The 21,147-nt window shown below is 37.1% G+C and overlaps 1 protein-coding gene across 1 annotated transcript in view; it reads right to left on the bottom strand.

The window, feature by feature from the left end:
* Positions 1–2,072: 2,072 nt before the first annotated feature.
* Positions 2,073–21,147, bottom strand: part of CUNH11orf65 (chromosome unknown C11orf65 homolog) — a 124,162-nt gene continuing 105,087 nt past the window's right edge. The window contains exons 7-9 of the mRNA XM_029207710.1: positions 10,671–10,841; positions 4,596–4,651; positions 2,073–2,224 (exon numbers count right to left, since the gene is read on the bottom strand). Of these exons, the coding sequence (XP_029063543.1) occupies positions 2,073–2,224; positions 4,596–4,651; positions 10,671–10,841 (379 nt within the window). The remainder of the gene's footprint in view (positions 2,225–4,595; positions 4,652–10,670; positions 10,842–21,147) is intronic.

Raw genomic sequence — 21,147 nt, 5'->3', positions numbered from 1 at the left:
CAAAAAGTCTACAAATAACAAATGCTGAAGAGGGTGTGGAGAAAAGGAAGCCGTCCTACACCATTGGTGGGAATGTAAACTGGTACAGCCACTATGGAGAACAGTATGGAGGTTCCTTAAAAAACTTATTATAGAACTACCATATGACCCAGCAATCCCACTGCTGGGCATATATCTGAAGAAAACCATGGTTTGAAAGGATACTGCACCCCATTGTTCATTGCAGCACTGTTTTCAATAGCCAAGACATGGAAGCAACCTAAATGTCCATCAACAGAGGAATGGATAAAGAAGATGTGATACATATATACAGTGGAATACTAGCCATAAAAAAGACAAAATAATGCCATTTGTGGCAACATGGATGGACCTATCATATTAAGTGAAATAAGTCAGACAGAAATAAATATTATGATATCACTTATATGTGAATTTTAAAATGACACAGATGAAATTATTTCCAAAACAGAAAGAGACTCAGACTTAGAAAACAAATTTATTTATTTACCACAGGGGAAGGGGGAGGGATAAATTAGGAATTTGGGATTAACAGATACACACTACTACATATAAAATACACAACAGGGATCTACTGTATAGTACAGGGAACTATATTCAACATCTTGTAATAAACTATAATGGAAAATGATCTGAATATATATATATATATATATATATATATATATATATATATGAATCACTTTGATGTACACCTGAAACGTAAAGCAAGTATAGTTCAATAAATAAATAAATAGATATTTAAACATATAGTTATTGTTTACCTCAGCAATTCCACTCTGAGTTATTTCCCAAGAGAAATGAAAATACATATCCCCATAAAGACTTGTACATGAATGTTCACAGCAGCTTTATCCACAATGATCCCAAGCTGGAAAAAAACAATTGTCCATCAACCTGCTGAATGTTTAAAGAAATTGTGGTATAGCCATGTAATGGAACATTAGCCATTATAAAAGCAATGAACTACTGAAATATGCAACAACAAGAATGAATTTCAAAAGCATAATTCTAAAGAAGCAAGACCAAGAAAGACTACATATAGTATCATTCCATTTATGTGACATTTTAGAAAAGGCAGAATTGTAGTGATTGAAAGGAGATCAGTCCCAGGGGAATGGCATGGGGTGGGTGGATTGACTGCAAAGATGTACAGTTTGGGGGTGATGGAAATGCATGATACCTTGATTGTGGTGAAAACTGCATAACTATATATATATATATATATGTATTTGTCAAACTGAGTACTTACAATAGGTGAATGTATATGTAAATTATATGAATAAATCTGATTTTTTTTCTTAAATATACATTAGGTCTCTGCTGAATTTTTTATGCTTGGGAGTATAAGCCTCTGGTCTGTTAGGATTGTAGACAGTTACAGTGTGATAAGTGTGATGATGGTTAGTAGTAGAGGGTTTTTATGGGAAGGCACAGTAATTCAGACTTGGAGGGTATGGTAGGCTTTGTTCCTTAACCTAACAGTCATTTCCAGTTTTCTATTCTTCCCACTGTGGAAGCTAAGAAATAGATTTTTGCTTTTCTGGCTCCTTTAGCTAATGGTGCCCCTGTAACCCAGTTTTGTTCAAAGATGCCTAAGCTGAATGGCACCAGGGATTCTAGTAAGGCTTTTGCATTCTAATAAAAGGAGAACTTGCTACACTGCCCTTTTTCTTTTTTTAATGAAGAAAGGGCTCTGCCTGATAGAAATGCACAAATAAAGAATGCTTCAAATAAAGAAGAAAAACAATCAGACAAAGGGGTTTTTTTGCACCTAAGTATATTTTTATTTAAGTATGATTGTTAGAATACTACATTTTCGCAGAATACCGGGAATAATTTCTACATTTTCCATGGCTACTGTATTCAGTCTGATGTTCTATTTCTGTTTAATCCTCCTTACTTTTAATTGGCCTAGATTCTGTGCCAAGAATATACAAGTCATTTCAGCCAGAATAAACTATCTCTGATGGAATCAGGGCTTGAAGGGTTAAAGCTCAGAAAAGAAATTATAGTTTATAATTATATATTTTTATATTTTTATATAGTTATAATTATATTCCATAAGTGGAATCAGGCCTTAGTCTAGTAAAAGTTGGTCCTTCATAAATATTGTCAAATGAAGTAACTTCTTGTGTTCCCATTTCCTCTTCCAATATATCTTTATAGTCATATTTTTTTTCCTGTGCTTGCTCAAACCTGAAACCTAGAGAGGAATGACAAATATTTAGAAAGATGCAAGATATGACAGGATATAGACTTATTCAATATGCTACTGCATTCCAGGTAAGGTCTATTCCACATTCCTTCTCACCACTCTTAGAGCAGATATCTTTATATCCTATTTAACCGAAACAATAAATGTCCAAAATTCTGAGATCATCCTACTTTTCACTACCATATTTTATTGTCCATCTTTACAAAAGGCTCTGTAGGATCTGGGTTTGGGGTTTGACCTACTACTAGCTAGCTCTGTAATTTTTTTTTTTTTTGCTAGCTCTGTAATTTGAAGCAAGTTATTTAACCTTTGTCTCAATGTCCTCATCTATAAAGGGGGTAGATGGGGATAATAATAGCACATGCCTCAGCATATTTTTGTGAGAACTAAGTGTGATGGTGCATGTAAAGAACTTGGCATTTAGTTAGTACTCCACAATTAACTATTAGCTAACAGTTCTTTATTCACAAACGAAGAGAAGCCATTTCTGTCCCTAGAGCTAAAGTTTCCAAATTCTGGATTTGATTTCCTCATGCTTCTTGAAGAAGTGGCACACATTCCCTCCTCTTTTCAATGCCAGCATCTTCAATATATCACCTTCTACTGCCTTCAGTTATGATGCAGATCTCCATTACTTAAAATAATTTTCACTTGCTCTTATGCTCCTTCCAATTACCATGCTGTATCTTTCCTTCTTTTCACAATAATCTCTTTTAGCTCAGTAATTTATATTATCTGCTTCCATTTTTGTACTTGTCATTCCTTTCAAGTACAAAATTCCTGCCATTGAGACTCTACTATGTTCTACACATTGGGAACTCAGTAGCAAACAAAACAAATAACTTCCTGCCCTCAAGTGACGACAGTTGCCTAAACCTGTTCTCCAGAAGGCCATCAACTGCATTAAACCCCTGAAGTGGAAACCACAGTGTGTTTGAGGACCAGGCTAGATGCCAGTGATGCCGGGTTGTGAGCCAGGGGGAGGGAGTGGGACATGATAAGGGTGGAAAGCTAGACCAGAGCCAGAGTGCCATGATAAAGTTAAGGTTTTATTCCAAGTGCAGTGGAAAACTATAAGAGGCATCACAGGTAGTCGTCGTTAAGAGTATGGGTTCTAGAGCTACCTAGTCTCAATTCAAATCCTGGCCCTCACAGTAACTGACCTTGAGCAAGTAACTTGGCATCTCTTTGCTTGTCTGTAAAATGTAGGTAATAGAACCTGTCTCGTTGGGTTGTTCTGAAGATCAAATGAATCAATTTTATAAAACACTCTAAAACAGCACTTCCACATGGTAATTGCTAAAGAAGAGTTTGTTAAATAAGTGTTTTGTTTTAATTATGCTGATTTAAATTTGTAGATCACTATCTGTTGTGTGGGGAATGGACTGGAGGAGTATAAGTTTGGAGACCATTGCAGAAGCCTGCAGAGGGATGATGGCAACTTGGACTGTAGTGGTGGCAATGAGTTGGAAATAAGTGGATAGGTTCAAGCTAATAATAGCTAACATTTATAGAGTACATACTATGTGCCAAGCACTATTCTATGCTCTTTACATATACTATCTCTTATTACCTCACAACAATATATGAGCTAGGTACTATTGTTATTTTCATTTTATAGATGAGGAAACTGACCAAGTAACTGGCCCAAGATCATACAGACAGTAAACAGTAGAGCCCAAAATCAAAACCAGGCATCTATGAATCAGCACTCCATAATTATAACCTCTTTGTTTTACTGCCAATCACAGATGACAGTGGGACAGAACTCATACACTCAGATTATATGAAAACTATAATTAGGCTTTGGCTATGTTAGAATTATTGATACTTCTGGAATAGCATTTATTTTGCCAAGTGAAGTTTGCTCATTAAAAATTATTACTGAGGGCTTCCCTGGTGGTGCAGTGGTTGAGAGTCCGCCTGCCGATGCAGGGGACAAGGGTTCGTGCCCCGGTCCGGGAGGATCCCGCATGCCACGGAGCAGCTGGGCCCGTGACCCATGGCCGCTGGGCCTGCGCGTCCGGAGCCTGTGCTCCGCAACGGGAGAGGCCACAGCAGTGAGAGGCCCGCATACCGAAAAAAAATTACTGAAACATGATATGCAACATTTTAAAAGGAGGATTCATTTTTTTAAAAAAAAACATGTTATCCAACTCTAAATAAAATAGAAAATTTCCTTCTATTCCCAAATAACAATTTTATGTATAAAGGCAAAAATGACTTGGCAAATTTATTTATGTCTATATACTGTGCAGAGTGCTGAAGTGTTTGTTAGGTGCTTAGAAATGTGTACATGTCTGGAAAGTATTGTTTTTGTTTATAAGAATTTCCCATTATTGCTAAAAAAAACACCTACTTTTGAAGTTAGCTGAAGAGTTGCTTGTAGCAATTTCCTTCCAGTTGGCAATGTACCTAAGCACATTACATAGACATTCATTAAATTAAATTGATTTATTAGTAAGTAATAAATTGATTCATTAGTACATACTTAGACTACTTCTAAAATTCTACTTTATCTATGAAATCTTAGATTAATGGTGACAAATTCACTAGTCCAAATGTTTAATTTCATTTTTTTTTTTTTTTTCGGTACGCGGGCTTCTCAGTGTTGTGGCCTCTCCCGTTGCGGAGCACAGGCTCTGGACGCGCAGGCTCAGCGGCCATGGCTCACGGCACGTGGGTGGGATCTTCCCGGACCGGGGCACAAACCCGTGTCCCCTGCATCGCCAAGCCCAAATGTTTAATTTCTTGACTTTCCCACCTCCAAGTAGCTCTCATGCACCTAAGGCAACCCATAGGACAAGGAGTTGGAGGAGTTATGAAAATGGTGCCTACCATCTACCACGTTGGTGCCCTTTGGCTTCCCACCAGCACATGTCTTCTCATTTTATCTTGTTCCATTCCTGCTAGATCATATCCTCAACTGAGTGACAACTAAGATGTTAGTTAACTTCTAAATTAAAAGTACGAATGGAAAACTCTGAGAGGAAAAAAGTCATGGGAAAACTACAGCAACAAAACCTTCTCCTTGGTTCTGGATTGCCAGACCTACTGTCTCTGACGTATACATTTAAATCATTTGGTTTATGATCTTATTAGAGAAATGGTGCTGTCTTTGCTGTGTCCAGTAAACATGAGATCATATTCAAGCAGGGTGCATGCAGTTGCCATTTCAGTTCCCTAAACAGAGACTGAAATAGGGAGACAGTTGTAGCCCGAGAAGAGGTAGATAGGGAAGGACAAGTATGATGAACTAAGAAGATGAGAGAAAGCTCCGAGGCCCAGGTTTCCTGTGATTTATTGCATCACATTTTGGTCTCTGTATCCCCCTTTCCCAAGCCTCCTTTCTTACAACTGTACCCAAGAAATCAGGTAAGGAGTTGATCACAGCAGGTGCTAAAAGGAAGCTGGCTGAGAAAGGAAGAGGAGGATTAAAATTGTCATGTAATTCAGGAAACACTGATTTTCATTTGAATTATTTTACTTTTGTTAACTTTGTATTCCTGAATTTTTTTGTTATGAGAAGGTATATATTATGCAATGGTGTTTAATTGTAATAAATACTGTGTCTAAGTCAGCTCGTTCTTGTTACTGCTACCTCTTGTTACTCCAAGAACTTTATTCTGTGGCCTTAAATGAGATAGTGCTGGGTGACTGTTAAATGAAAAGATGCAAGATAATAGCAGGTGGTTTAAACCCTTTCCAGGACCTCTTAGTTGACAGTTCAATCTGGCTTAACCTTAAATTTAGGCAGACTTTGTGCTTTCAGTGGTTGCTCAGGAGCACTATGAATAGTGGGTGTCAATAATTCTGCTTCCTTAGATTCATATACTGAAAGATTTTCATTCCATCTTCAAGTTACCAAGATAAAGGACCTTTGATCAATTGTATGCTAAACCCTGACAGTCTGGGGCAAAAACTTATGCCATATTTAAGGTTGATCACTGACCCTGCTTTACCTGAGATCAGGATATGAATTTATTCAATTGTTAAAAAAGAACTTCTCATCAGGAACATGACAGCAGTAGCCAATGAGAAATCAAAGCTTTACAAATAGAAGCAACAATCTTGATTATAGCCTTATCATGCTGTTTATATAATAGAGCTGATCTAAGAAATTTTTGAAATTTTTTTTTAGATACTAGCAAAGTAAAGTATATGTGGACTCTACCGTGGATCCCTCAGGAGTATAAATTTAATATCTTAATGGCCTGGGGAAAGTCCCTAGCCAGAGTGGCAACATAACTACCTGTCTTAGAAATCAAAGGGGCAGCTTCAGACATAGAAACTACCCACTGAGAGCTCTCACCAACAGGGTTAATAGAACATCAGGAAATTATTTAAGATACCCCAGCTGCTGATGACTTAATGGGTTATGTTAAATTTCACATGCAGTTTGAAAAATATGAAGATCCTAGAAGAGGAACATCCATCTCGCTAGAGAATACACCCCTGAAAATGCATCAGAATGAATGCCAGCAGTAGGCAGAGTAGCCACTATGTGGCATTGTAGGTGACTCAGTAACAGCAATGCAGGCATTGCTTTATGTTCTAAGCACCTACAGCAATGTATCTCTGGATACTACAGAATTTGCAACAGTACTCATCAGTGTCCTTGAGTCCAAGAGTGAAGTTGGCTCTATCCAATCCATTCTTCAAAATTATAATAATATTGTTCTCAACTGATATTGTTGCCCTGTGCATCTGAAGTTGTACATGGTTTCTTCCCAGGAGAGCATCCATCTGTCATAACAAGGGGCTAGCACAAAAGCCTTTGGGAAGAAACTGGTTTGTATCATTCAATATCAGTGTTAAACACATGTATGTCATTCTAATGGTCCAACTATCAAAAACTGTTTATAGATTTTGAAGGATACTCTCCAAGGAATTAGTGGCTACCAATTCTTCTGAAGGGAAAAATGACTTTGAAATTCTCATCAAATAAGGCATTATTATAAAGCCAGTTACAAATATCTAGACAACTACAAAGCTCTAAGAGGAAAGTAGACTGTGGAGACCATAAATACACTGGGAAGAAGGTGCTCTCCTAATGTCTGCTCTCAGCTAGGGGAAGGTCTTTGCAAATTCTTGTCTTGCCTGAGATAATCAGTAGGCTGTGGTCAGTAAGACTACTGAAATATTCCCAAATAATCATGCTGGATTCCATTTGAAATTTTTGTTGTCTAGAGATCAGTAGAAAAACTTGCTTTCTAATAATTCCAAGTGGGTGCCAAATTATGCTCAAGTCAGAGAACGAACTGATAGAGGTTGTACATAATTTGGAAACATGAGGTATCTGCATTTTTTATTTATTTTATTTTTATTTATTGATTTACATCTTTATTGGAGTACAATTGCTTAACAATGTTGTGTTAGTTTCTGCTGTATAACAAAGTGAACCAGCTGTATGTATACATATATCCTCATATCCCCTCCCTCTTGCACCTCCCTCCCACTCTCCCTATCCCCCCCTCAGGTGGTCAAAAAGCACCGAGGTGATCTCCCTGTGCTATGCAGCTGCTTCCCACTAGCTATCTATTTTACATTTGGTAATGTATATGTGTCCATGCCACTCTCTCACTTCATCCCAGCTTACCCTTCCCCCTCCCTGTATCCTCAAGTCCATTCTCTACGTCTGCGTCTTTATTTCTGTCCTGCCCCTAGGTTCATCAGAACCATTTTTTTAGATTCCATATATATGTGTTAGCATGCAGTATTTTTTTTTCTCTTTCTGACTTACTTCGCTCTGTATGACAGACTCTAGGTCCATCCACCTCACTGCAAATAACTCAATTTTGTTCCTTTTTATGGCTAATATTCCATTGTATATATGTGCCACATCTTCTTTATCCATTCATTTGTCAATGGACACTTAGGTTGGTTCCAGGTCCTGGCTATTGTAAATAGTGCTGCAATAAATATTGGGGTACATGTCTCTTTTTTGAATTACGGTTTTCTCAGTAGTGGGATTGATGGGTCATATGGTTGTTCTATTTTCAGTTTTTTAAGGAACCTCCATACTGTTCTCCATAGTGGCTGTATCAATTTACATTCCCACCAACAGTGCAAGAGGGTTCCCTTTTCTCCACACCCTCTCCAGCATTTATTGTTTGTAGATTTTTTGGTGATGGCCATTCTGACCAGTGTGAGATGATACCACATTGTGGTTTTGATTTGCATTTCTCTAATAATTAGTGATGTTGAGCATCCTTTCATGTGTTTGTTGGCAATCTGTATATCTTCGTTGGAGAAAAGTCTATTTAGGTCTCACCATATCAAAGCTAGATGTATTTATCCCACTACATATAGAGTATATGATACCAAAAAACCACTTCAAGTTTTCCTGGTTTATTCTGTTTTTATCCTTTTCTCCATGAAGGGAAGCCATTAGGAATCTTCTTCACCTACCAGAGAAGGGTGTTAGGGGATGATAGTGGGGAAAGTCTTGTGTAGACTGAGATGCTCATTTATTTCTTCCCTTTGAACTGAACTGTTTTATTCTTTTGTATTCCAGTAGTGATAGAGTATAGGATACTGGGTGTGGATTATTTTGTAATCTTTCACTGAAGCTAGCTGGCCCTTTGCTGAATTAGCTAACTGTATAAGGCAAAGGCAGAGCAGGATTTCAAAAGCTTTCCTGAGAGAATTCTCTATCCTGCCCTCATAAGCTCATTCAAAATGGACCTCCCCTACCTCTCTCTCCTTTCTTTACCATCTTAGGAAAGGAAAAAGTACAGCATTATGACTCCTTTCTTTGGATGTCATTTCTTGCATCATTATTACCATCTGTATGTATTCAGTGCCTCAGAAACCACAAATGTACTGTCTATAAGGAATCCCAATACTATGGTCTGGACAAGATATTGGGGTTATTGAGTCATAAAATCTTTTCACTATTTATTAAAAAAATATTTTAGCACATCTACTATGGGTGATTAGCTCTTTATTCCTTCTTATCTTTCTTTTTTTATTTTTATTTTAATATATTCTTCCCATAATTATCTTTTTTTCTATTATTCTTGTTTTCTCATTTTCCTTTTTTCTTAGTCATTCTTTCCCTTTTTTCTTTGTTTCTCTTCTCTTTCCTTTTCTCATTGTTCTCTGCTTCCTCTGGCCTCTTTTTTCTGGTCTATTTTTCAATGGTGGTCAACCTAATTTTTCCTATTTCATGTTCTTATCTCCCTCTTCCAAATGTCTTCCTTTTTCTTATGTTTCTTTACTTACACCATCTTTGTGTTATTTTTCCTTCCTCTTCATCCATGCAGTATTCACATTCTTTATTGTAGCTGAGTAAATAGTGAATATTTTTAAAGCTTTATTGAGATATAATTCACATCCCATAAAATTTGCCGATTTAAAGTGTACAATTCAATGGCTTTTTAGTGTATTCACTGAGTTGTGCATCCATCAACACAATCAATTTTAGGACATTTCATTACTCCAAAAAGAAACTTCATACCCCTTGGCCATCACTTCCCAATCCCCACAAATCTCTAAGCCCTAGGCAACCACTAATCTACTTTCTGTCTCCATATAATTTGCCTATTCTGGACATTTCATATAAATGGAGCCATACAATATGTGGTCCTTTGTTATTGGCTTCTTTTACTAAGAAGGTTCATCAGTGTTGTAGCATGATCAGCATTTCTTTTTATTGCCAAATAATATTCCATTGTATGGATATATCACATTTTAATCATCAGCTGATGAATAGATTGTTTCTAATTCTTTGTTATTATGAGTAATGATATTATGAATATTCATGTACAAGTTTTTATGGACATGTGTTTTCATTTCTCTTGTGGAAATGCTGGCTTGTATGGCAACTCTATGTTTAACCATTTGAGGAACTGCTGGATTGTTTTCCAAAATGGCTATACCATTGTACATTCCCACTAGCAGTCATCCTTGCCAACACTGGTACTATATGTCTTTTTAATTATAGCTATCTTTGTGGGTATGAAATAGGATCTTATTGTGGTTTTGATTTGCATTGCCCTGATGGCTATATGAAGTATTTTTAAATTTCCATCACACAAAATAGCCTAAAAATGTTTTTCAAGGGCCGAAGTATGTCACTGAAAAATTATAATATTTTAATGTCCCACTGAGGGCTGAGGAAATTCTTTATATTATTAATTTCATGTTCTTAGCCTTGTTTCTATATCCCAAAGTAAGAAGTAAAGCAGACTTAGACTAAGGCATAAGAATAAAGTCTGTTAATAAAGAACACCCAAATATATTTTTCTTTTTTCTACTTTTAGATCATCCCTTTTTTATCTTTCTCCCTCATTTCCTCTTATTTTCTTTCTAGACAGATAATAAATATTCAAGTTGTTTTTTTGAAGATTCAACATGGGAGTAGGAAATATTAGAAAGAAAAATATCTGATGTCTGCCCTCGCTCCCCAAGAATAGCAACATGTACTTACTCATCAAAGTTGAGTGTGTTTGTCCAGTTCAGCACTTCATCCACTTCCCATTCCATCACAGAATCTATTCCACCATCTTCGATAGCTCTTATTAGCCCTTTTGTTGCTGTGTGAATTAAACCTAGAGTTTCATGATTTGTTGACTTACCCTCCAGGCTTCCTGTGTAGTACCTACATAGAGGAAAGGAAGGGAGATATAAATCCTTTGAAATATGTGACTGCTAGTGGATGCAGTTAATCTATATTATTGCTGTGAAACTATTTACAAAGTAAACCAAGTTTTCATCCAATTTAATTCAAATACTGCTAAGCCAAGTTGTATGTGATGGCATCATCTGGAAAAAACAAAAGAACTTAATCAGCCACACTAACCAGAGAAGCCTCATTTCAAAATCACCTCTCAGTAAGTTGTACTGTTGTGATACAAAGAAAAGCTAAGTATTAAATCACTGAATCATAGAATTATAGAGTCAAAGGATCTTGGAGATAACTACCCAAATTGTTTCATAGGTGATGCAATAAATCCTGGAAGAGTAACCTTTACAAAGTCATGTGGCTAATGGCAGATAGGATGCAAGAAGGGAAGGGGAAAAAGGAACGAGAGTAAGAGGTAAAAGGAAGAGTTATATTAACATCTTCTTTTGTGTCAGGTACTTTTTATACATAATTTTTAATTCTCTTTAAAAAGATAGCTTTTTAGTTTTTTTGTTACAGTTATTTTTATTCCCATTTTATGAATGAGAAAATTGAGACTTGGAAAAGTTAAGAAATTGTTCAAGATCATGTAAGTAGTAAACATGTATATATCAGAGCCAGTATTCAAATCTGACTCCAAGTCCAGACTCCTTTGGCACACTGTTCTATCTTATATTAGTCTGAGCACATAAATGAATGCACCCACCGAACATGAGCTAAGTAGAGAGAAGTTAGTACCAGGAATATTAAAATATACTGGGGTTTTTGGTTTGTTTTCCATTTTAAGGTCTACATTGGTATTCCTTTCTAAAGGTTAACCTATTCTGAAATTTTGTATTAATTTATTAATTTGACACTCATTTATTGGAAGTGGCTTAGAGGTGGTGTAGAACAAGGACTGGTATCAAACTACCTGGCTTTGAATCTTGCTTCTATAATTTAGTAGCTATATAATCTTTGCCAAATAAGCTAGCCTTTCTGGGCATGTGTCCTCTTCCTTCAAATGGTGATCATAATACTACCACCTCTGCCTATGTTATCTTCTAGGAGTTTTATGGTTTTAGATCTTTCATTTAGGTCTTCAATCCATTTTGAGTTCATTTTTGTGTATGGCGTGAGGAAATGTTCTAATCTCATTCTTTTACTTGGAGCTGTCCAGTTTTCCCAGCACCACTTATTGAAAAGACTGTCTTTTCTCCATTTTACATTCTTGTCTCCTTTGTTGTGGGTTAATTGACTGTAAGTGTGTGGGTTTATTTCTGGGCACTCTATTCTGTTCCATCCATCTATGTGTCTGTTTTTGTGCTAGTACCATACTGTTTTGATTACTGTAGATTTGTAGTATAGTTTGAAGTCTGGGAGAGTGATACCTCCAGCTCTGTTCTTCTTTCTCAAGATTGCTTTGGCAGTTAGGGTTCTTTTGTGGTTCCATATAAATTTAGGATTATTTGTCCTAGTTCTGGGGAAAATGTCCTGGGTATTTTGATAGAGATTGCATTAAATCTGGTGATTGCTTTGGGTAGTATGGTCATTTTAACAATACTAATTCTTCCAATCCAAGAACATGGTATATATTTCCATTTTTTTGTATCATTTTCAAATTCCTTCATCAGTGTTTTACAGTTTTTAGAGTATAGGTCTTCACCTCCTTGGTTAAGTTTATCTCTAGGTATTTTTTTCTTTTTGATGCAATTTTACATAAGTTATAGCAGGTGTTTTGGATATGTCTCCTAAGGTAAAAGAAATAAAGTCAAAAATAAACAAATGGGAGCTTCCCTGGTGGCACACTGGTTGAGAGTCTGCCTGCCGATACAGGGGACATGGATTCGCGCCCCAGACTGGGAGGATCCCACATACCATGGAGTGGCTGGGCCCGTGAGCCATGGCCACTGAGCCTGCATGTCCAGAGCCTGTGCTCTGCAATGGGAGAGGCCACAGCAGTGAGAGGCCCACGTAATGCAAAAAAAAAATAAAAAATTAAAAAAATAAAAAATAAATAAACAAATGGGGCTTAATTAAACTTAAAATCTTTCCACAGCAAAGGAAACTATCAACAAAATGAAAAGGCAACCTACTGAATGGGAGAAAATATTTGCAAATGATATGACGGATAAGGGATTAATATCCAAAATATATAAACAGCTCATACAACTCAATATCAAAAAAACAAACAATGCAATTTAAAAAAAGAACAGAAGATGTGAATAGACATTCTTCCAAAGAAGACATACAGGTGGCTAACACTAACAGGCACATGAAAAGATGCTCAACATCGCTAATCATTCAAGAAATACAAATCAAAACCATGATGAGATATCACCTCACACCTGTCAGAATGTTGATCAAAAAGTCTACAAATAACAAATTTTGGTGAGGATGTGGAGAAAAGGGAACACTTGTACAAATGTAAACTGATGCAGTCACTATGGAAAACAATATAGAGGTTCCTCAGAAAACTAAAAATAGAACTACAATATGATCCAGCAATTCCACTGCTGGGTATATATAATCCAAGTAAAATGAAAACTCTAATTTGAAAAGATACATGCATCCCAATGTTCATAGCAGGGTTATATACAATAGCCAAGATATGGAAGCAACTTAAGTGTCCAAAGTGAGAGAGTGGCATGGACATATATACATTACCAAACATAAAATAGATAGCTAGTGGGAAGCAGCCGCATAGCACAGGGAGATCAGCTCGGTGGTTTGTGACCACCTAGAGGGGTGGGATAGGGAGGGTGGGAGCGAGGGAGATGCAAGAGGGAAGAGATATGGGAACATATGTATATGTATAACTGATTCACTTTATTATAAAGCAGAAACTAACACACCATTGTAAAGCAATTATACTCCAATAAAGATGTTAAAAAAACCAAACAAATGAATGGATAAAGAAGATGTGGCATATATATATATATATATATATATATATATATACAATGCAATATTAGCCATAAAAAAGAATGAAATTCAACTGTTTGCAAAAAGATGAATGGACCTAGAGAGTATTATGCTAAGTGAAATAAGTCAGACAGAGAAAGACAAATACTCTATGTTATCACTTATATGTGGAATCTAAAAACTAAAACAAGTGAATGTATATAACAAAAGAGAAACAGACCCACAGATATAGAGAACAAACTAGTAGGTTACCAGTGAGGAGAGGGAAGGGGGAGGGGCAACGTAGGGGTAGGGGATTAAGAGAGACAAACTACTATGTATAAAATAGATAAGCAACAAGGATATATCGTACAGCACAGGAAAATATAGCCATTGTTTTATAATAACATTAAATGGAGTATAATCTTTAAAAATATTGAATCACTATGTTGTACACTTGAAACTAATATAATATTGTAAATCAATTATACTTCAAAAAAATCCACTACTTCCTCCTAGCTTTCTTGAGATGTTTAGAAGTGTAAATCCCTGTAAAGCATTTAGGACAAAGACTAGCACATAGTAAACATTCAATAAAAGAAGGCTTATATAATCCTGTGGCAAGAAATAGGACAGTGACAAGATATGTCCCTGCACTCATGAAGTTTCTGCTTTGTCAGACTTTAAATGGATATAATCCATGAGATTAAAAAAAAGGAACAGCATCCAGGTTTCCAGCTCTAATCTTAGGTGTTTGTATATTTGGGAAGGTAAAACACGGAGGAATTCATAAAAAATGCATTCACCCCCAGCCTTCCAGCATTTTTGATTTCTAAATGCATTTTTGTTGTGGCATGAGAATTAATTAATAAATCTGGGCCAATGGGTACCATCATTCGTTCATTCATTCATTTAAAACATGGGTGCCTGTTATGTTCAGGGAATAGAGAATATCTATTTTTGCTCTCATACTTTGCTGAAAGAGAATTATAAAACTTATTTCAATAATGTAATTCTGTTTTGAACTCTTTAAAAATTAGTCACTATTGAGTGGTCTATAATAGTCATAAAACAAGTTAGCAAGTACGAACAGAATTTCAAATACAATAGTGATCAGAAATAAAGATTGCTTTATAATACTCATAACTTGTTTTATAAGTAGAGTGGTATTTTAAAAAGAAAACAAATACAATACAAAATTTGACTTTATAAATAATATTGCAATATATTCACTTTAAAATGTTCTCATATTTTTTCTAAACTAAAAAATTTAATGTTTAAATTTTTAAATTAAACTTTTTCTAAATATCATGACAGGGAGAGAAGTTTAAATGCAAAGACCTAGTAAGAACCAAGGTTGAAATTGGAAATGAGGTCAAGGAGAGCTAAGATCTGTAGGTACACAGGAAAGGAACAGATGTGAAAATCAGAATTCTTTTAGTAAGACAGAGGTTAAAAAAAATCAAGGTTTTGTTGATTTTGTTAACCGTTGATTCTCAGCAACAGTCAAATGGAAGGGTTTAAATGCCATCAATTACCAAAGCACACAAAGTAAAATTTCTCATTCATCCCCTGCAACCTTACAAAAAGGAAACGACACTCAGCCATAAGGATTAATGCATTCGTTCATTCAGCAAGCAAGCAACATATATTCATTAAGCATCTACTGTGTCTGAGGCCCAGTGCTAATTAAGAAATAGAACAGAATCTCTGTTCTTTAGGCACTAAAAGTCCTAGTGGAGATGGCAGACAAATATACAGATAATTGCAAAAACATGACAATTGAGTATATAGAAGATCTATGGGGCACATCAAAAGGAAGTGCTTAACTATGACTAGGTATGTCAGGGAAGGCTTCAGAAGGAGATATTTGAGCCAAGTATCAAAAGATGAAGATCTTGTTGCCATGTAGCTGGAGCCAGAAAAGAGCAACCTAAGGATAAAGAATATCATGTGGGATGTAGGTGATGGGGATTCCCTAACATGTTTCAGGTAAGGAAATGATTTAATTTATGTTTTAAAAAATCACCTCTGTCTTTATAGAGAGATGGAGAAGATATTAGAGACAAAGAGACCAATTAGGGCTTCCCTGGTGGCGCAGTGGTTGGGAGTCCGCCTGCCGATGTGGGGGACACGGGTTCGTGCCCCGGTCTGGGAGAGTCCCATGTGCCGCGGAGCGGCTGGGCCCGTGGGCCATGGCTGCTGGGCCTGCGCGTCCGGAGCCTGTGCTCCGCGACGGGAGAGGCCACAGCAGTGAGAGGCCCGCGTATCGCAAAAAAAAAAAAAAAAAGAGACCAATTAGAAGGACTTGGCAGGTGAAGTAGAGTTGAGAATGATGAGGTGCTACAGTGGGGAGTGAGAGAAATGTCAGACTTGGGAGATCCTTTGGAAGCACAGTTAATAGAACCCAATGACAGATTACAGGTAAGAGCTTATGAAAGGTAAGAAGGCTAGGACAACATCTACATTTCTGGCTTGGATGACTAGATAAGCTGAGGCCAGGAGGAATACCGAAAGGAAACCACTTTTATGATGCGAAAGATAAGAAATTCCGTTTTGGACCTGTTGAGTTTGAGATGGAAATGGCCATATAATTAGAAATACAGAGCTCAGTTATGGATGAGGATTGTTTTGAGAATAAATAAACATAGGAAAGAGAGAAGAAATAAAAAAGATTATTATTCATGTGCATTGGCTTATTACTAGATGGCTCCCAGCTGGTGCTATACCTGAGCTTCAGCAAGTCTTACCACCATTCTGTCAAAGCCAGCTGTTTCTAGGTAACGATGAGTGTATTTTGTTGTTCTGAGCCCATTACCACAATTCCTTTGCTGTACATGGGTCTCCTGGTTGTAGATAATGTCGTATGTAATAAAATGATGATGGATAAGGCATTCTATAATGAATGGTATTGCCATCCCTGTAACCCTGGCCACTTTGGGCAATCACTGAGTAGTGGCGGAAAATGCTGACATCCACGGGATGGATCATCTTATCCATCTGACTACTGACAGCTTTTTGCCTTATCTAAGCCCTTTGGAGGACATTCACAAGGACGCCAATATATTTAGTGCCCATTCTGAGTATATCTCTCCCCAGACCTAATCACGTTTTCCAACTTATTTCCAAGTCCCCAATCAGCTGAGAAACTTTTAGCTACTGCCCACAGTCAATAAGATCCCAACCGCCCTTGTATATGAAGTGGAGCTTCCTCCAGTTGTGCTCACTGGGAGAATATCCTTTCACCATTTTCTGGGCCAATTGAGGGATTGTAATCTAGTGACTATCTGGTTTTGGATGTTGCCAGCATCCTGTGCAGATCCACAGTGAATTAGACCTAATATACTCTCCCTCTGTTAACATGTCACAAGTGACTCCTCATGAAGCCAGAAGTATGGAGATGAACAGGAGTCAATGTAGCATAAGTAGGTGTTGAAGAAGTCTGGGCCACCTGCTCATACAGCTTACCTTTGGGCTTCTGGACCTTCTCAGACCCATTCTCATATATATACATCTACTTTATACTGAAATGATGCTGTATACTCTGTTTTACGGTTCAATAGATTAGATAAAATCCAGGGCAGTTCATAATCACATAGCACTTGGTATCCTACTGACAAGCTTCCAGTCTCTACCAGGACCCAGTAGCAAGCCTGGAACAAATTTTCAAATAATTTTTGACAGAGACGGGCACTACCTTCCTCCTAAACCCTAGAGGTGTGTGCTATGATCTTCCTATTAGGGGTCTTTAGAAGCTCCATACAATTTTTCACTGTCTGCCAGAGACATTTCCAATGCTGTTGGGACTGCTGGGCTATAAAGCCCAAGTGGTAGGGCAGCTTGACCACATTGTGAACCTGCTATCATGTTTTTTCTTACACCATGTCCCACTGGCACCTGCTAGCCTTATTAATTACCTAGTAAATGGGTTGGAGCAGCATGCTCAAATGTGGTATATTTTACCTCCCAAATCCAGAGAGTGTTGTGTGTCTTCAAGGTGCAAGGTACAGAATCTTGTCTCTCACTTTAGAAAGGATATCCCAAAATGTTTATAAGCTTCATCTATGTGGCAGACCCTTAACTTTTTGCCAAGTTTATCTCCCTCCTTCTAGTGTTTATTTGTCCTGTTAAGTCATCTAGGGAGTTGTCATTTTCTACTCACCATGGTCAATCAGTATAAGGTCACCAGCGTAAAGGACAGGCATGATGTCTTATGGGAACTGAGATACCATGCCCCTGGGGACAAGAGCAAGAAAGCTGACATAGCTCTGAGAGCAAGATGTAAAGGTACACTCTGTTATTTCCATGTAAATGCAAACTCTTCTCTTTTTGTTTACTGATCAGGATGGGAAAGAACACATTTGCCAGGTCAAAAGCAGCCTAACAAATGCTAGGGACAGTGTTGATTTGCTCCATTAAAGAAACCACATCTGGAGGAATCTTAGCTGCAATTTGTGTCACCACCTGACTTCTACCACTTCAAAGTTCCATTATTCCCAGTGAACTAAAGGAACCAATTCCATCACAATTTTCCCCACTGTCATCTTCAGTCTATAACCACCACAAATTCACCAAGAATTCTGCTGCTCCCCTAATTTCTTAATAACCTGATGAAGAGGATATCCTCTGGGTCCCACTGTGGTTATAGCCAGTGGGTGGCTAAACATATTGCACGTAATAGGAACAAACATATGCATTCCCCAAGCCTTCAGAAATCCTTTTCTACAGTATACTAGAGAAGTTCAGGCATTTTGTAACTGTAGAGCTTTGGTTGAATTCAGGCTTTGATGAGCCAAACTAACAGACCAAACACCATTTCTGTTGTTGTTTTGGTTTGGTTTGGTTTTTTTTGGCTGCACTGTGCTGCTTGCAGGATCTTAGTTCCCTGACCAGGGATAGAACCCGTGCCCCCTGTGGTGAAGCTCAGAGTCCTAACCACTGGATCTCCAGGGAAGTCCTTAAGCACCATTTATTTCTGGATACTCAAGCCAGCACATTAAATCCCTAATCTCAGGTGAGTGTGGCCATATCAATAAATTCAGCCCAATCAACTTCTGAACACCTTAGAATCCACATTCACACACGCTTCTGAGCTCCTGGCAATACGGATTGGTAAATTCTCAAAACTCTTTTGGTTTATAAATGTCATCTCCTCCTGGAGTAGATCTTGTTCCTCTCTGTCTGGACTGTCCTGAGATATGTCTCAGTGTGGACTGGAGGCATTGAGGAAATGGTTGTGGGGAAATCCTAAGGAGAATCAGCATAAGTGTGTGGGGCAACTGAGCCAGGTGCAGTCATTGAAAGGCCTTTATGCAGAGAACGGCTGGTTTCCTCAAAACAGGGAGGAGGGTTTCCTCCATCAGCAGGAGAGTTTGAAGGCTCAAGGTTCTCAGCTTTGTCTATGTCTGCCCAAATATCCCCATCCCAGTTCTCAGCGTTCCACTTCTTCCCCACTAATGTCCTTAGCTAGCTTAGTGCACAAGACCTGTCTAGGTCTTTTGATTGCACTGCAAGCACTATGACTTTGTGACCCTTTCAACTTGCCCCTGGATTGCCTCCAACTCACCCTGCAACCACAGGAGATGAAGGATTACTCCATGGAGATCTTCTGATTGTCTGATCATGTTCTTAAATTTTTTTTTTACAACTTAGTGAGGTATAAGTGATATACAGTAGACTGTATTTAAGCTGTACAATTTGAACAGTTTTGACATAAGTATACACCTGTGAACCAATCACTATAATAAAAGAAACAAACATATCCATCATCCCCCAAAGTTCCTTGTGCTACTTTGTTATCCTTCCCTCCCTCCTTTCCCCCACCCTCATCTCCAGACAATTACTCATCTGCTTTGTGTCATTCTAGATTTCTTTGTATTTTCTAGAATTTTATGTAAATGAAATCATATAATATGTACTCTTTCTTGACTGGTTGCTTTCATTCAGCATCATTATTTTGAGTTTCATCCATGTTGTTATATATGAACAATTCCTTCCTTTGTACTGCTGAGTAGTATTCCCTTGTATAGATATATCACAATTTGTTTATCCATCGACATTTGGGTTGATGGGTTGATGGGTTGTTTCTGGTTTTGGGCTATTAGAAATAAAGCAGCTATGAACTTGCATTACAACCTTTCTGTAGACATGTTTTTATTTCTCTTGGGTAAATATCTGAGTAGAATGGCTGGATTTAATAGTAGATGTGTGTAACTTGTAAAATTAGAAAAAACCTGTCAAACTGTTTTCCAAAGTGTGTGTACCAGTTTGCATTTGCTCCATATCCATGCCAATAATTGGTATGACAGACTGTTTTAGCCATTCTAGTGGTTGTGCAGTGGTATCTCATTACAGTTTTGTTTTGCACTTTCCTAATGACTAATGATGATAGTCATTAGTCCACTTGTGCTTTTTTGCTATCTGTATATTCATTGGTAGAGTGTTCAGATCTTTTGCCCATTTTAAAATTAGGTTGTATTCTCATCATTGAATTTTGAGGGTTTTTTTTTACATATTCTAAATACAAGACTTTTATCATGTACATATTTTGCAAATGTTCTCTTCCTGTCTGTGACTTGCATTTTTATTTTTGCAAAAGTGTTTTCAGGAGAGCAAAAGCTTTTAACTTTGATGAAGTGCAATTTAACAATTTTTTCTTTTATACTTCATGCATTCTGTGTCCTATTTAAGAAATCTTTGCCAGAAACAAAGTCACTAAGATTTTCTTGTTTGCTTACTTTTGGATATTTTATGGTGTTAACTCTGATTTTTTTAAGGTCTCATAAAGTGCTTTTATTTTATGATATTTTTCAGATATATACATACTTTTCACATTATTTTCCATTATAGGTTATTATAAGATATTGAATATAGTTCCCTATATTATACAGTAAATCCTTGTTGCTTATCTATTTAATGTATACGAGTTTGTATCTGTTAATCCCATCTCCTAAATTATCCCTCTCCACACTTTCCCCTTTGGTAATCATAAGTTTGTTTCCTATGTCTGTAATTCTGATTCTGTTTTGTATATAGTTTCATTTGTATTATTTTTAGATGCCACATGTAAGGGATATCATGTAATATTTGTCTTTTCTCTGTCTGACTTATTTCACTTAGTATGATATTCTCTAGGTCTATCCATGTTACTGCAAATGGCATTATTTTATTCTTTCTTATGGCTAATATTCCATTATATATATATATATAAACACATCTTCTTAAACCAATCATCTGTTGATGGGCTTGGGTTGTTTCCATACCCTGGCTATTGTAAATAGTGGTGCTATGAACATTGGGGTACATGTATCTTTTCAAATTAGCGTTTCTGTCTTTGCTGGATGTATGCTCAGGAATGGGATTGCTGGATCATATGGTAGCTCCTTTTTAGTTTAAGGAA

The sequence above is a fragment of the Monodon monoceros genome, unplaced genomic scaffold (assembly GCF_005190385.1).
Source record: "Monodon monoceros isolate NGI ecotype Baffin Bay Population unplaced genomic scaffold, NGI_Narwhal_1 Super_Scaffold_7, whole genome shotgun sequence".
Lineage (NCBI taxonomy): Eukaryota > Metazoa > Chordata > Mammalia > Artiodactyla > Monodontidae > Monodon > Monodon monoceros.
This window is presented reverse-complemented; position numbering and strand designations above follow the sequence as displayed.